Source organism: Branchiostoma lanceolatum, chromosome 15 (genome assembly GCF_035083965.1).
Source record: "Branchiostoma lanceolatum isolate klBraLanc5 chromosome 15, klBraLanc5.hap2, whole genome shotgun sequence".
Taxonomy (NCBI): domain Eukaryota; kingdom Metazoa; phylum Chordata; class Leptocardii; order Amphioxiformes; family Branchiostomatidae; genus Branchiostoma; species Branchiostoma lanceolatum.
In genome coordinates this window covers 8,017,318-8,034,567 of record NC_089736.1, presented here as the reverse complement: position 1 = coordinate 8,034,567, position 17,250 = coordinate 8,017,318, and the positions used below count along the sequence as shown (strand labels likewise).

General features: G+C 41.8%; 1 protein-coding gene across 1 annotated transcript; it reads right to left on the bottom strand.

Moving 5' to 3' along the window:
* Positions 1 to 1,429: 1,429 nt before the first annotated feature.
* Positions 1,430 to 16,539, bottom strand: LOC136420964 (melatonin receptor type 1A-like). The gene is made up of 7 exons (XM_066408106.1): positions 16,067 to 16,539; positions 14,005 to 14,132; positions 9,926 to 10,111; positions 9,493 to 9,624; positions 6,803 to 6,938; positions 4,859 to 4,947; positions 1,430 to 3,750 (listed from the first exon to the last, which is right to left on the bottom strand). Exons 1-7 carry the CDS (start codon positions 16,463 to 16,465, stop codon positions 3,585 to 3,587), a joined length of 1,236 nt encoding a protein of 411 aa, XP_066264203.1. The 5' UTR covers positions 16,466 to 16,539; the 3' UTR covers positions 1,430 to 3,584.
* Between the last annotated feature and the right edge of the window lie 711 nt (positions 16,540 to 17,250).

Genomic DNA, 17,250 nt, shown 5'->3' with positions numbered 1-17,250 from the left:
GTGGGTTTGACCTCCGTTATCCTTGTCCAAACAGATTTATATCTTGCACTGAAATAAGTACAGTAAAAAGGTACAGGTGGTTTGTTAATTCACTGTGTTTAATGCACAGTATTGGAAGGCTGAACCTTTTACCTCCCCAACCAAAGTCAGGTACCCTTTTTACTCCCGGGTGGAGTGAGGAAAGTTGTGTAAAGTGGCTTTTCCTTGGACACAACGTCTAGCCGGGAATGCGAGGATTCGAATCTGTGACTTCTCAATCTCGTGTTCACTAGCCTTGGCCACTCACCACCATAAAAAGTACAGTTACTGTAATTGACACATCTTCAAGCTGCTGTCATCTCTTTGAACATGCTGCAGCAACTCCTTTTTGATTAGTCCAGTAAGCTAATTCAATTGGGCAGTATGAGATGGCCTAATTGACAAACCAGGCACTTATCTTTGATATTTTGTGTGCAAAATGCATTCAAAGTACAGTACCTGAAAGCCAAGACATCCTTTTAAGCAGCCCTCTCACTCCAAGGGGCATATAGAAAGTGATGTGATCACGCAGAAGGAAGCGCAAGCAGCATAACTACCACTGATACTGATTACGCTTGAGGCAATTAGGGGACCTCTTGTGGTTTTCCATTTGCATCTTATGGAGAGCTTCCAGAAAAATACTGCTTCAGGAAACCAGTAATTGGACAATACTTCCATCAAGTTTGAAGCCCAATGGAAAAAAATCAATGCCATTCATGATCATCATCTTCACACACGGCTTATTAATAAAACAACATCCAAATACGAGAGTTATCAACCCAGAATTGTGGTGTTCAAAAGTTTCTTTTTCCCTAGAGCTATCATAGAGTGGAACTCGTTGCCACCATGTACTGTAGGAGCATCCTACTAGCTTTAAGCAATGCTTACAGTTAGATGTGCAAAGGTTAGGTGTGACAGGTCGCATCCTGTAATATAACCAGCTGCTGCCGCGCCGCGTGCCCGCGGAGCTGGTGTGTTATGCCGAATGGCAGTTGTACTGGCTGTATGAATATAGATAAAGATAGAGATACATGTACAGGATAGATGGAGGAAGGGATTTTTGTCAAATGTTGGTGCCAATATTTTTTGTCACCTCAACAGGGTTTTCAGTCAACTGCCTTACATGTACATAATGTATGTAACTGCAATTTTTTGTTGTTGTTATTGTCATGGTGACATATTTACCTCCATTATCTCCAAGCTCCCAGAGAAAAGAGGAGTTTCATGACAGAGTTACTTATCGTATTCTCTCGAATTTCTAAGAACTGTTCTGTTTATTCATGAGTGATGATACAGATATGCTTTTAGCTAACTTCAAAGTGCAAATATTCTCTTTTGACCTGTACATATTTTACATCTTACAACTTCACTTATCTCCCAATGCTGCATATTTTTCCATATGTACATGTATAATCTGGTTTGGTGACGTCTTTTATCTGAAAGTTTATCTCAGCTTTGGTTGATGTCAGTGTCTCCCTGCAAGCCTGAGGTAGAGGAATAAGCTGCTGACTTGTCTCCAGTTGGTGACAGAAACAATTTTCTTCTAATGGATTTCTCAACATCATGTAGGCTGCAAATTGCTAATCCTTAGGCAACTGTCTTGCCTTGGGGGCATGTTTGTTTGGTTGAGATATACTCAGCTTTCGAAGTTTAAAAAAAAAAGCTCCCTTCCAAGAACATATCTATTCATGAACGTTGATACCGATCACTCTGGATTGTCTGGATGCTTATCACATACCTCTTGCAAGCTCACTGCAGTATATTTACATTTCTGTTACCTCCTGGATGATTTCCATTTGCAAAACATGTAATCAGAATTTAATTTTTAAAGTACGTCCAATAACATGATTCACAATCGTGGTAATCATTGTCACATAAGATGAGAGCTTTTCAAGTGGATCAGATCTGCAACAGCAATGTGTTAAGCCTTTCAGAGTTACCACATTTGTGGAAGGATTGACATAACAAGTGACCACTGTAAGGTTTGAACCACTTAAACTGGGATGGACTCCAACGCTTTTGGATAAATATGATGCATTCTTTATCGTGCGTGAGGTGTGGCCCTCCTTGAACACAGGACCTCTAGCTTTATATCCCATCCAAGAGGACAGTCGTTTGTATAGCCGAAGCTATAGGTATGGCAAGAATAACTTAATTCTTAAATCTGCAACTGGCCCAGGAACAGAAGAAAACTGCTTTTGAAAATGATTGTCACTGCTATTGTATCAATTTGTAATAAATTGTCCTTTAAAAAGAAGACCATGGAAAAATGTATTATTCCACCAGCTAAATTCCGATGGCTGTTGGCCATTAGGGTCACATATCAAAAATATTTTTCTCCTGAATCACCCTGTAATGTTACATCAAATTTAGTCAGGACTCAGAACCAGTTTATGGGGTGGGAGCGGTGACGTTCTGTGGGGGTGCCACGTTTAGCTCAAATGAAGTCAATGAACAGTTGAACTGCTCTTCCAATGGTTGTGGCAGAGAAGGCATATGCTATGTACAGTATATACAGGTTCATTGTACCAGGTAGCCCCTAGCTCTTTTTGAGACAATGAACAGTGGACTACAGCGTCCCGTCCTAAGGACTGCAACCCTTCCCAGTTACGTGTATGTCGGGTGAGGGACAACTGCTGGGATTCAAACTCATGACTTCTTGATCCAGAGGCAGGGTCACTAAATGCTGGACTACACACGCTACGTTGCCCAACGTTGAAAGCTAAAGTAAGGGCTTAATAATCAGAGTGACCATGTCAGCCAATGTTATTTTAAAACATCAGTCACTTTAGATTTTAAACTCAACTCTAATTTTGAAAGTCAGTCAGTATGGTATGGTTGCCATTGGAAAGAAAAAATATGCTGCATTCTTCATTTCTAAACATCAAAGTATGTTTAGGTTCAACATTTGTTGAATATTTCAGATTCTATGTGTCTCTCCTCAGATTAAAAGTGAATAGTTTCACACCCACCTGTAACCATGTGATGATCTTTGTCCAGCATAGTACTATGTGTACCTTGGCAAGGATTAGTTAAACTTTGCCTCTGATGTATCATGTTTCCCAGGCTACCGTATTAAGGCCACACTTGTATTGATGGTTCTTGGGTTTAGAAAAATAATGCTGCACTGGAATTTCAACATGAAAACAGTCACAGTCTGAGGGGAAGTCTAATGGAACAGGGGTCAGATTTAAGTTCTTACCAGACCTCTGTTTCAACTTTACCTCTTGCCTAATTTTTAGTTTAAGAAATGCTGAGAACTATAGAAAATGAATTGGTGAGGCCTAACCTAACATCGTAAAAATATTCTATTCAAATCTCTGTGTAAGCGCCCAGTCTAGTTTGCAGTGCAACAGCTTTCTGACAACAAACTGGTATGTGTCGTACAAAATTCAGCTTTCGTTGGACTGAAAAGGTTGACGTAGAAACTGGGGTTACGTCACCACTATGTTCCAACACCCCAGGATGTTTAGACACCCCTAACCCTAACATAATGGTGTCAGAACATAGGGTTGTCCACAGGTCCTTGCCATGGGCCCAAAGAATTGTATGGTGAATGTGAGAGTTTACAGCATGCGGGAGTTGTTGGTGGAGTGTTGGCCAGAGAATGAGGGGCTGACTCCGGGGTCCTCCTTGATGGAGGGCAGTGCTAGTGGCAGAGGCAGGGTGTCCTTCTTCTTTGATCCAGCTCGGTTGGGCAGTGTCTTCATTCCCAACAGTTTGCGGAAAGCACTGAAACAAATGTGACGTAAAAGTTTTATTTTTCTATTGTTTTTTTTATAATTTGTTCAATGTTTACTTAGCCCTCAATGACAGACGAAAACATGGCGCGCACTCTATCATAAAATGATAATGTTATGGCTGGGGTATGCCTAAACACCTCACCCGACCTCATCCGACCTCACCCGACCTCATCCGAGTCTAAAATGCAGTGTATACGGGGCAGGAACATTATTTGACGTTCTGGATACGTTGAATATGCAATTATGAATGCAAAACAAGCAGCAAACTCTAAGTATTTGCCAGTTTTTATAAGTTACTCCGCTCGTTTCCAAGATAAAAGATTTCTGGCCGCCATATTGGATCATGCCACTGTTGGGGTTTACATGGGGAAGTTATTCATACCTTTTTTATTTATTTTTTTCTGACAGGATGATAAGACGGTGGGTACTAATTGCATTTTCATCACAAACCACTCATAATAACCGTACACAATAACTGTACACAGTAACTGTACACAATAACTGTACACAAAGTGTTTTTCAGCCTCGAATACACGCACGTAGTGTGTTATTCATTGCGCCGGCCGTCTTGACCTCCCTTTACTTATAAAAACTGGTAAATACTTAGAGTTTGCTGCTTGTTTTGCATTCATAATTGCATATTTAACGTATCCAGAACGTCAAATAATGTCCCTGCGCCGTATACACTGCATTTTAGACTCGGGTGAGGTCGGATGAGGTCGGGTGAGGTGTTTAGGCATACCGTTATGGCTGGTATGAGTATACGGAAGACAAAATACAAAAAGAAACATAACATAGGCTTTTCATTTAGGTCGTGGTAGTTCTAATTTGAATCCCCAGCGTCCATGTTGGCAGATTATTGGATTAAGCTGTAGCATCTTTGTGTGGTTTACAGATGTATGCTCTAATTCAACATGGCACAGATGAAGTCAAATGAAAAGCCTGACGCGTATACTGAGAACGTCTATGCTAAACAACATTACTGAAGACCTCGAGCAAACTTTAGATCTAAGACAGTCATATGCCAGAGCAAGCTTGACAAAAGGTCAATCCTCAATACATAACGAACTTCTTGATAAGGTTTCTGACATTCTTACGTTTTGAACTTCTTATTCATGAAGCCGTAGACAAGGCAGTTGATGCTGGAGGAGCCATGTGCCATCACGATCGCCAGGAAGTGCACAGCCTGTGAAGTAAGGAAAGTCATGGTAAAATATGGTCATCTTTTTTATAGTAGCCTGGTATTGTAGATGTAGATGTAGATGTGTGGTACCATCCTTTTGCAGGCCTGGCAAGACTCTGAGATGTATTACCCACCCTGTCCCACTAATTATAAGCATTGGCCTAAATTTCCTGACAGCCAATTGTTCCCGTAGCATGCTAATCGACTCAGCGACCAGCTAACACTCTACAAAGTACCCAAGAGATCGGGGTAAGTTCACTATGGTACCAGGCAACATTTTATAGTTGCTCTATGTTGATGTCTGTGTAAGGAAAGGATTTGACCCCAATGATCAATTATAGAATCTGATGTACAGCAGTGTTGTCTCTCTCTCGAATGGTTCTATGGCTAATAACATTTTACCTTTCCCTGCCTCCCTTTAATTGTTTGTCATTTCGTGTAATCTTGCTACATATCTCTAGGGAGGCTGAAGTACATAAGGAAGTGGTGCTTGCAATTGTATCTGTCCTCTTGGGGCTCAGAGGTTCTGCTGGTTAGAAGCACTGCTGGGTATGAATGTCTAAAATAGACAATATTTGCTTTGCTGCTTCTCCATAGGTCCAATAAGGTATAGGGCCTGGGTATAACCTCCTTGATAGGTCTGAAAGCCATTAGACAAAATCCTTTTAAATAGCTCCCCTCAGTACAACATCCTTTAGTGGTGGGTGTCACCCAAGAGGGAGTGACTCAACTACAAAACCTTCTATCATTGTTCTGTGACCAGAAATACATGTAAAAGCAAGTCGTTTTTTAAACTAATGAAATCAGTTAGGTGAGAAGCAGGCTTTCAGCTAGGATTTATAGACAGGGCATCCAAATTGGGGACCAGTTGGAGCCAGATCTAGACCAATGGGCTCTATGGATTAGCTCTGCATGTCAATCAATTTTTATGCTGTCCCAGTGTCTGGTATGAGGAAAAAAACAAGAGTGTTGTGTAGGGGGAACACATGTACATGTGAATGTGATTGCCGAGGAAACAGGTTGTCCTTTGGGTGTACCCTGCAAAAGGAGGGTGCCTAATTTCTTTCCAGAAGACGCCCTGACTAGTTAGGGGTAAAACAGCTTCAATAGTTGATAAAAGGAGTCCCATGAGAAAACCATGGACAATTCAGTGGCAAGCAGATTGTGTCAACTTTGTATATCTATCTAGCCTATTTTTCATCTTATATAAGCTTGATTTTACATCTGTTGGAAAATTGCTTAGGAAAATAAGATTGCAAAAGGATTGGGGCTGCTGCTGATCTCTTGGGGCTTCTGATAACATTTTCATCTGAATAACATCATTCAAAAGGTGCCTGTGGCTTTCCTCTTGGGATAAAGGTTCAGAGGTTAAAGACAGCCTACAAATGGGGTGACTAAATTTTCATTTTGTGTGTCTTCTGGGAGACAGCCTACAAATGGGGTGACTAATTTTCATTTTGTCAGTCTTCAGAGATCTGAAAGACCGGGCTTCCTTTTAAGCAGATTTTGTCATTTGTCAATAGATATGGAGAAATTGCTATGATTTTAAGTTAGAAATGAAGACGAATTCTATGTGTTTTTGATCCTCTTTGTGAATGTGTGTTCCTTTTCCACTTAAGAAAAGTCTGACACAACATTTGTTGCCTGTTTTTTGAAGGTTTTGTGGCCTTCAATGTGAAAGTTAGACCCAATATTGATGCAGGTTTGAAAATATGCAAGCCTCTAAGGGTTTTCTTCTTCCGTTTGTAATATTGCCAATTAGGTTTCTTTCCAACAGTATTTATCATTTCTTATGCCTGTATTCTGTGCTTTCATTTCTACATGTACACCCCTGCATTCTCAGTTGACTATCCCTTACCCGTGGCCAGTGGTCGTTGAAGTCGGCCAGGACCACTACAGCGTAGGGGAGCCAGCACACGTAGAACGCCACACACACGGCCAGCAGGGTCTTGATCAGGCGGATCTCTTCGTAGTTCAAGTTGTTGTTCATGTTCCTGGTTTAGTTGGAAAAAGAGTTTTCATTATGAGTAAAAATCATATTTTGAAAGGTGCAAGTAGCTAAGTGATAGTAAATCATTATCATAACTCATAGGGAAACAATTAAAATTTCCACTCAAATGTTGCTTGCCACACAAACTCTACCAGCTAGATAAAGGAGATTTTTGTCTTTTGCTTTTTATCATTAGCCAACTCATGAACAAATGATAATGCCCAACATAACCTGTACATTGCAGATTGACTAGACACATTACTTGCATGTTACATTGCTTGCCTCATCTTACATGTTTCCAGTACCGGTGTATTATGGTAATAAAAACAAAATAGGAATCTAATGCCTCCGGGATTTGTAGCAAAAACCTTCATATGGTGGGACAAATCACTAAAAGTTTCAACTACTGAAACGGTCCAAACAATACTTCCAGTGCTCATGCATTTCTCAGTAGTTAAAACATTATTTATATCAAATATAAATAATGTTTTAACTACTGAGAAATGCATTTATATTAAATCTAAATAATTTTTTGACTACTGAGAAATGCATGAGCACTGAAAGTATTGTTTGCACCGTTTCAGTAGTTGAAACTTGAGCTGAAATCTGTTGATTGTATTTTATGAACTTTGGCAATCCTTTTTCGGGGGGGCAAAATGTTTAAGAAATCATCCAGATGTACATTTTGTCCAATTCCACTGCATGTCATAGCCTCTTCACTTCAATCATTTGTACAGTTGTTTTTGCTGTTAGATGAGGAGCCAAGGTGTTAAAATGATGCAGGGGATGTTTTCTAGACACATCAATACCAAACCTGCATCACATTGCTGGATCATTTCCAGTTACTGCACAGAGGTTTAAACCATGTCTAGATGCAGGTAGAAATCCCCAGGATATGCTGACTTTTACTCAACTCTACTGATGTTTAGATACAGTAATGTTACTACACACACATATGTTGTGTAAGTGCATATATTTTCGCGTTCCAATGTTTCAGCTATTTGAAATGCAATCACCTGACAAAAGCCTGTGCTCTGTCAATACAAGCCTAGAAGCTGAAAGATAGCATGTTGTAGTAGTTACACCTAAATGTCACACGGTCCAACGACCTGAGGCTTCATTACTGATTCCTGGAAGCAGAGCTTCAAGAAAACTTACTACAAATCTTTTAAAAGGTTGACCATCTGCCACATTGCCAGTGGGTGATTTTATATATTAGTGAGGTTTGACAATTTTTGTGTGCAAGGCCAATCCTTTTGTGCAAGCCCAAACATTTCCTGCGTCAAAAGGAAAAAGATACCATACTATGTACTCAAGGCTGAATAATGACCTTTAAAATGAACGAGAACAAGTAGTGCTGAAGTGTACAAAATTACTTTATAGATAAATGTCGTGATGAAAGTATAGTTATCTCTGTGGGAGTATGTACTCAAGGCTGAATATCCTTTAAAATGAACGAGAACAAGTAGTGCTGAAGTGTACAGAATTACTTTATAGCTAAATGTCATGATGAAAGTATAGTTCTCTCTGTGGGAGTGGATTTGGCAGGAAGAACGTTTACAGGTGTACAGATGTAAGTAAACACAGACACAGAGGACTGCAGATCCCTTGCTCTGATGTTTGAAAACAGATTGCAAGTCTCAAACATCAAAACCACAACTCCACTGTATTTATATTTCTCCTAGTCCTTTTACAACTTTACAAAAGGAGAACTGTTTAAGAACTTTGTGCTTAGTTTTGGCATGTCTTAAAAAGTTGTTACCTCCGTGAAACTGTAATTAATTGGTGTGTTTGTTAATTTGTCTCGGCGTGTGTCAGCAGAGGGGCAGCCTGCCAGAATGTAAGGTGGAAATGGTGCATTATAGGATACTTGGAGAATTGGTAAATATTGGTTTGGCTTTGGTCCAATGGTGACAGGCAGGATGTCTCATGGGGACACCCACACATTAAGGTTATTGATTAGACTTAGAGCTCGTTTCATATTGCATTGTAGTTTAGCTGGTGTGTTGAGGCTTGTTTAGGCTCAAGTGGTGAAGGAGTTCATACTGTTAACAAGGATTGCAAGAATTTGGTGTGTTTTTATGCTTGTGTTTGTGCCTGTTGTAGTTATTACACTCAGTAGAAGTGGGGAGGGAGTGGGAACATGGGGACACTGCAAAGGCTCGATTTTCAGGAAGTAGGTTCATAGGCTGACAGAACTAGTCATTAATCAGGCATGACTGAAAGTCTGCTTATTCACGAGGAGACCTCGTGTTTGCTCTGTTTTGTGTTTTGGAGCTATGCAAATTAGGGCCTTATTTGCATAACTATCTGCCACCAAAAATTAAGACTATAGCATGTCCAATACCAAAACCGGAAGCTCTGTTTCAGTACCAAGGGAAGTCATCATAATGACCAAACCTTGATCTTCGTCTTTCCAAGGCCTACCCACATACCAATCATCACAATCCAGTCAGAGGTCCCTAAGTTATGCTGACCAAAACTATCCAGAAACACATACAGACAGAAACACCGAAAACATTACCCCACCGTTTCACGGAGGTAGGAAACAAACTCACCCCTTTGGGTTGGCCAGGTGCACTGCCACACGGACCTTGCTCTGATGCACATGGTAGAAGATCTTACTGTAGCAGCCCACCACAACAACAAGGGGCAGTGCGATGCCAGCTATCACCAGGAACAGGGTGTAGCTGGGGAAGATCGGAGAAGTTTTCTTTGTGATGAGATGTTCTTATTAAAATGAGTAGATAATGTTCTTATTGTTTTTCTATTCTTTGAATAACAGCTAAGTCTTGGGACAGAGACAATTGCTTTATTACTTTCTTCCTTACCTGAAGGTGTGGGTTCGGTCGTAGGTGCAGCCCATGGTCCTGGCGATGTACCATGATACCAGTGTCATGTCAAACCTTACCTGAAGGTGTGGGTCCGGTCGTAGGTGCAGCCCATGGTCCTGGCGATGTACCATGGTACCAGTGTCATGTCAAACCTTACCTGAAGGTGTGGGTCCGGTCGTAGGTGCAGCCCATGGTCTTGATGTCGTACGAGTGCTGCCCCCAGCCGAGAAGCAGCGGCAGGTCGAACAGGAAACTGTAGACCCACATCGCAGCGACTATCATGAGGGTCTTCGGCACGGTGTAGACGCTGGCATGCCAGTGGGGCTTCACCACAAACAGCAGCCTATGGAGTTAACAATAGGTCAAAATCGGTATGACTCCCTCAAAGTCCACGTCACAAAAATGGATGGTTTTATTGGTTGAGACCATATGTTTTTTTTAAAGGTTATTATACCGGCCTTGTGTAACCAACCACCCAAATATGTTGTTTTCATCAGTCATCTTATTTATCTCATCTTTTTTTATCTCATTTGTATTGGGGACCGCAAGGTACGCATCAATCTTTATACGGAGCCAATGATATTCCCATGAGACCGAACTGCTAACCTCGCCCTGCAATCGCATTCAAGGCATTGCTTTGTGGTGACTTACGACCTCATCGTCCTAGCAGTAACAGGAAAAATCTTCCTTTGATAGCAGCTCTCGAAACAAACTAGTCGATGTCCAATCAGATGTCAAGGTAGCAAAGTCGTAACTGCCTGCAACGATTATGTCGTAGCTGGAAGTTATATATGATTTCTATCTTTTTGTCCAACCGTTTGAAGCTAACGTCACACGTAGGCTTTCATTCTAGATGATTAATTGCTTGACACTTTCGTACGATAACCAAATCACTTCCTGCTTACGTTTCCACACCGCTGTGCGTAGCTTTTCCGGTGGCTTTTACCCTCTTGAAATGAAGTCAATACATCTTGCCTATCGGGACTATAGGGCATGCCGTCAGTACTTTGTACATCCGCGAATTTGCAGCGTGTTTAATAGCCTGAATTGATCTACTCTGTCACTTGATGTGTTTCTCCTGACTGAAAACTCATGTTTAGCTTTAATCTTTCAAATCTTCATGCCTCTCGTTGAAGCAAGAAGAATCGGAAGATCTGGAACATTAAAGCTCAGCTGTCGCCTGTACCTCAGAAAAGACACACGGGGCTGACATTGCCATCTAGAATCGCCTCTGCACTTAGCCAAACCAACCATTCATCCGGATCTGCAAGTCACGATCACCAGACTTGCGACAACTGTAACTCTTATGAACAGTTAGATACCGTAGTGATGATGGCTCACTGATCGGCATCATGTTGTCTATAATAGACTGAAATGTTGAAAGACTAAAAATCGCCCGAAGGTGAAAAATTAGCCCGGCGGGGCCCCCTGTCCCAATTGTGACCGAAGCATAACAGCGGAGTGTGCATGAGGGCAGTTTGCTACCAGTAATGTCATTCTCTCCTGTGTTACAAATTCTATGCACTGCACGATAGATACTTTGAAAATGGCACTTTACAAGCTGGTAACCCGTGCATTTATATTCGGGGACATGTAGCTTTCTCAGCGACTTCTACTCCCTACTCCCTTCATGAGATTGAAGCAGTTTATCCGGTCAATATGACGCCAATACATATAATACGCCTATAGGGACTATAAGGCCTGAAAATTGGTACTTTGCACAACCGCGTAATGTAAGTATGTTTTATGTCCTGAATTCCCTTTCAGTGCTCTGTCCTTTGTTGCATCTGAGACAGGAAGTGTTGGAGGATTAAAGCTAAGCGTGAAACTTCCATGTCGTCTCATATAGACTAGGCACAGATGCTTCTCTTTATATAGAAACGTACGCCAGTACACTTAGTACGGACCAACATTTCATCAGAGTCTGCCTGTCGCATGCACGACGGTAAGAAAATGCGAAGAGAATTCTTGTTGACCGTAACTGCTCGATTTGGGCCAATGCTACTTACATGTAGCTGTTTGCTTCAAGATATGTCTATGTTTAGCAATCTGTATCTATACCTTGACAGTAAGTGGGTAAATGTAAAGGATTGTAACAAATCCGTTAAAGACAATTCCATAATTTGTCACTGTAACGAAAACTTTCATAGACAATTGGATACTGGTCAGCATAATGGTCCACTGTCAACTGAAGTTACGTAAGTTTCTACTGAATCAGGCCTTATATATATATAACGTTATATATTTATGTCATGCCTGGGCCTGATAAGGGTGTTCCGGACCGTGTGTTAACTATCCGTATCACATAGGGTTCGGGAGTTGTATCACACGGGCTTTCATAGAATATTTCGAATGAATTTCGAGCGCGCCGGTTACGCCGCCTTCGAAAATTCGAATACCGGATTCGGAGGTTAGAATTAATGTTGTTACAGTTTTTTTGTTCGAGGACACAAAACTCCCTTAACTAGTGTCGCATTCCTCATTGAAATGTGTGTTTTCTCGGGTGGGTATGACATAAATGAAATACAACACGGTGTATTCCACATCACCCTCGGTCCCAGCCCTCCAGGCCGTCGGGCGATGCTACCCGCGGTCGGGCTGGTACCTCGGGTGATACGGAATACCCCGTACGTGTTGTATTATATACAGCCAATACAGGCCTTATATATATGGACAGTTCTAAAGCATGGATGGAATAAGGTCCTCTTAAACCGCTCAAGTGACGACCGAGACAGCAGGATTTTTTTTATATAAGCAGGCTTTAACAGAACTTCAGTTTTTTGTTTCGTTATCATTTCGAGCAGGCATAGCAAAGTCAAAGAGGACATGACATCCTTAGATTTAGACCAAAGGAGGTCCTGTTATCAATCATGATTTGAATTCTCGTAACGTTAGGACTGAATGCGCCGCTTTCGTCATGGTTAACCTATAGCCTTTTCTCCATGGGGAGACAGATAACCTATGATACCCGTTCTGTCATGTTACATTACACAGTCAGAACAACATCAGTTGCTCAACCCGATGCTAAACCACGGATATGGCGTACTATACTATGGATGCGTTTGTGAATATTAGTCATTAGGAAATTGAAGAATAGAATTGTAATTCAATCTTTATCGTTGGATTACAGTATGAAATTATCAGACGTTTCAAGTGTCCACCTGACACTTTCATCAGTAATGACACTTCAAACGTCTGATAATCTCATACTGTACTCCGGTGGTATAGATGGAATTGCAATTTTATTCTTTATACTATGGATGAATGTGTGAACATGTGGCCAGAGCAGTCGAGTCAGCCATGCGGAAGAAGGCCAGAGATCTGATCAACACTTTGTGTATTCGAAAAAGGTATACGTAACTTCCTATGTAAAATGTAGATTTTAAATATTCAATCTTATTATTCTGAAAAAGTAGAGCATGTTGTCTTAATGCTGATAGTGCAACGACGCTGCGCCCGGTTGCTGTTTCTAGCCAAGCGCGTAAGCACACTGGGGCGGACCCTGATCCCTATCGGCCAACATGTCGCATTAGGCACAGCGACGGTTTAACGTCCACTCTGAAGTGTGTAGTGGATACGTGAATCGTGCTTAAAGTACCTTTAACAGCAGTGCATCTACAAAATTCCGCATTGCCCCGCAAAAATATTCAAGACCAGCTCTCCACAACAAGTTGTCCTCCCAGGTGTCAAAAAGACATGAATGTACAAATTGGCCCTTTCTCCAGGCCATGCACATTTCTGTCCACGCTAGTCTAGTGGGGGAGTTGTAGCACCATCATTAAGGGTGATTCGAACACGATTTTGTACGTAGACGGCGCGCACGTTTTCACACAACGTGACCATCTAATGGTACTGGGACGGAGGTAGAAGTTGGTTTGACGTAATACTGACATCGTATGGACGTACATGTGTGAGAAAATTCATAAGCACGTAAAGGGGAGAATGAAGCACAGTAAGGCTTTCCAGAAAACTTCCTACACGGGTGGTGGGGTAAACACACAAGACGAACACTTACAAGACGGCTGCCTGATGGTTTGACTAAAATCCAATCAAATGAGGCTATTTGGACATTGTTTTCGATTTCAAAACATACGTCTCCGTCACACATGACTACAAACTAGTAGTCCCCTCTAGTGTGGAGCAAACATGTATCTATTGCCCATGTGTATTATGTGATTGTAAACCCTGCACCAATTCAGCACTAGAAAGGCTGCCACTGCACGGGTAATGTCACACAATAAACAAACGATTAGTACTGACCGGTTGATGCCGATGTTGGAGACGCTCATCAAGGAGCAGATGCAGCTGGTAACGCAGACGAAGCCGACCATCTCACACACCACCGGGTGGTCCCGCAGAAAGTTCTGCAAATAAAATACACGTCCTCTAGAGATGTCCTTCATCCATGCATAGTTTCGTAGATTTCATGGCTTGTCTTATTCAGAAACGGAAAGCAGTTTTAAAGACCAATGGTCTGCCGTAGCAGATTCAATTTGATTGAACGACTTCGAGTATTCCCGTAATCCGTATCCTTCCTGTTTTGCAATTTGAACGCTCTAAGTACATTAAAAAAGTATTAGATCTGTTAATTTGTGAATTGTGTGAAGAAGAAAAAAAAACAATACAAGATAATTCCCCACGTCAGAGTAGTGTATTCCTATGTAGTGATAGCAATTACATACAAGTATAGAAATAACTGAAATTGTCTGGTTCTCGAAATTGTGAGGCAATTGTTTTCGCTGAACTTGTATCATTTTTCATTTATGCTTATCATGCCATATGATTTCACTTTTTTTTAAATTCGAGGGAAATATACACCTCCTCATTGATACAATTGTGTGGTATCGTTTTACCAAACATCAATCTGCACAAGAGAGGTAATCATTCTCCACATCCTTTCTTTCAAATTCCGTTTTCCATTTCTCTCCACCAGGACCATAGTTATGCGAGTCAGTTGCCTTGCATGAACGATACTTCCACAAGACTTAAAATATGTAATTTGTATCTCTTACTCTGTTATATTTTATCTGACCCTTACCTCTTCCCTCACCACCTCAATGAAAAGCGGCCTGCATGTCGATTTGAGCTTCTCATGAGTAAACAATGTTTCGAACAAACTTCAACAAAATTCATTAATACAGGTCAGGTGGACAAGAAGACAAGACTAGGGCGGGCGTTCCGAACGTTTCAGGCATTACATACGTTTATATGAGCAAAAATAACTCGTTGGAAAATCACTACAAAAAGTACAATCTGTACTATCGTCAACAGAAGGGAACGTAAGCCTTTACCTGATCTATGACTCCGGCGATATTGAAGGTGTCCAGGACACAGAATTCATCAATACAGACACCAAGACAAGATTAAGGCAGCGTTCCGAACGTTTCAGGCATTACACTTGAAGTTTTTGTGAGCAAGAAAACTCGATCATGGCGAAAAGAACTACAATCTGTACCAATTGCCAAATGTAAGCCTTTGCCTGATCTATAACTCCGTCGATGTTGAAGGTGTCCATCACACAGAATTCATCAATACAGACAAGACTAAGGCAGGCGTTCCTAACGCTTCATGCATTACATAAGTTTGTATGAGCAAGAAAACTCGTTGGAAAAGCACTACAATCTGTACCAATCGTCAACAGAAGGGAACGGTTAGAAGCCTTTCCCTAGTACCTGATCTATTCCTCAGACAATATTAAAGGTGTCCACGGCACAGAATTCATCAATACAAGACAAGACTAAGGCACTAAGGCAGGCGTTCCTAAGTTTGCATGAGCAAGAAAACTCGTTGGAAAAGCACTACAATCTGTACCAATCGTCAACAGAAGGGAACGGTTCTAAAGCCTTTACCTAGTACCTGATCTATTACTCCGACGATATTGAAGGTGTCCACGGCACAGAATTCATCAATACAAGACAAGACTAAGGCACTAAGGCAGGCGTTCCTAAGTTTGCATGAGCAAGAAAACTCGTTGGAAAAGCACTACAATCTGTACCAATCGTCAACAGAAGGGAACGGTTCTAAAGCCTTTACCTAGTACCTGATCTATTACTCCGACGATATTGAAGGTGTCCACGGCACAGAATTCATCAATACAAGACAAGACTAAGGCACTAAGGCAGGCGTTCCTAAGTTTGCATGAGCAAGAAAACTCATGGGAAAAGCACTACAATCTGTACCAATCATCAACAGAAGGGAACGGTTCTAAAGCCTTTACCTAGTACCTGATCTATTACTCCGACAATATTGAAGGTGTCCACGGCACAGAATTCATCAATACAAGACAATACTAAGGCACTAAGGCAGGCGTTCCTAAGTTTGCATGAGTAAGAAAACCCATGGGAAAAGCACTACAGTCTGTATCCTTTACCTGATCTATGACTCCGACGATGTTGAAGGTGTCCACGACGGAGGAGACCATGAGATCGGCCACGGCCAGGTTGACGATGAAGATGTTGGAGACGCTGCGGAGGCTCGGCGTGGCGTACACCGCCCCGATGATGAGGCAGTTCCCGAAGGTGCCGCCTGCGATCAGCACCACCAGCAGGATGGAGGACCCGATCTTCACGCCCATCCCCAGCTCGTCGTAGTCGAGGTCAGGCAGTGCGGAATCGTTCGCCGGAGTCGAGTTGAACGCCGCCCGCCACTCTAACGGCGACGTATCATTGTTGACGGCGTCCGCCAGCGTGTCGTTCATGTTGCGAGGCTGTTGTCCATGAAGTGCGCGCGCACTGGTCGAACATTCGGTAAACAGATTGCTGTTAAACCTGTCCACCCACTCTCATCGGCAGGTGGCGTGACGTATGGTGACATAGGCGTGACTGAGACGGGCTGGACCAATGGCGGCTTTCGCTTACAACTGTTGCCCACTTGACGTAACCGCTTGAAATATTCACGCAATTGAAATTGTATTCCTTAAAGGCATCCAGAGCATTTTATGAGGCTTGAAACTTGAATAAAAAAACTTCAATTTCTAGTCATTCCTACACATAGTAAGTTTCAATAACACTATACCATTACATATCAACATTAAAGGAGCAAAGATACGCTGTCGTTGTGTGGTGAGAACTGATAGAAAATCCAAGCCCTAATAGACTGATCCTGACAGTCCATCACAATTAGCGGTTCGACCAATGAGACAGTGACTGCATGTCCGTCAAATATTTGCATCTTTATGTTTTAATTTTCGCATTTCTACGTTTTGACGGAGGTGGGTGGGGCTATGGTATCGGTCTATTTACACAAGGCGCGTGAAGCTAAAAGATCACTATGTAGCTTATTTTTGTGCCGGTTTTTGAGCACTTTTGATAAGAAATCCGCACACAAATGTGGTAAACAGTGGCATTGAATGTCAATTTCATAAAGATTACAGCAACTAGAATATTTCCAGTTTTCAAGCCTCATAAAACGCTCTGGGTGCCTTTAAGTCAAGTCGTGAAGACTGGCGACAGCATTTTGCACATTTCAATGAGAGCGAGCCAC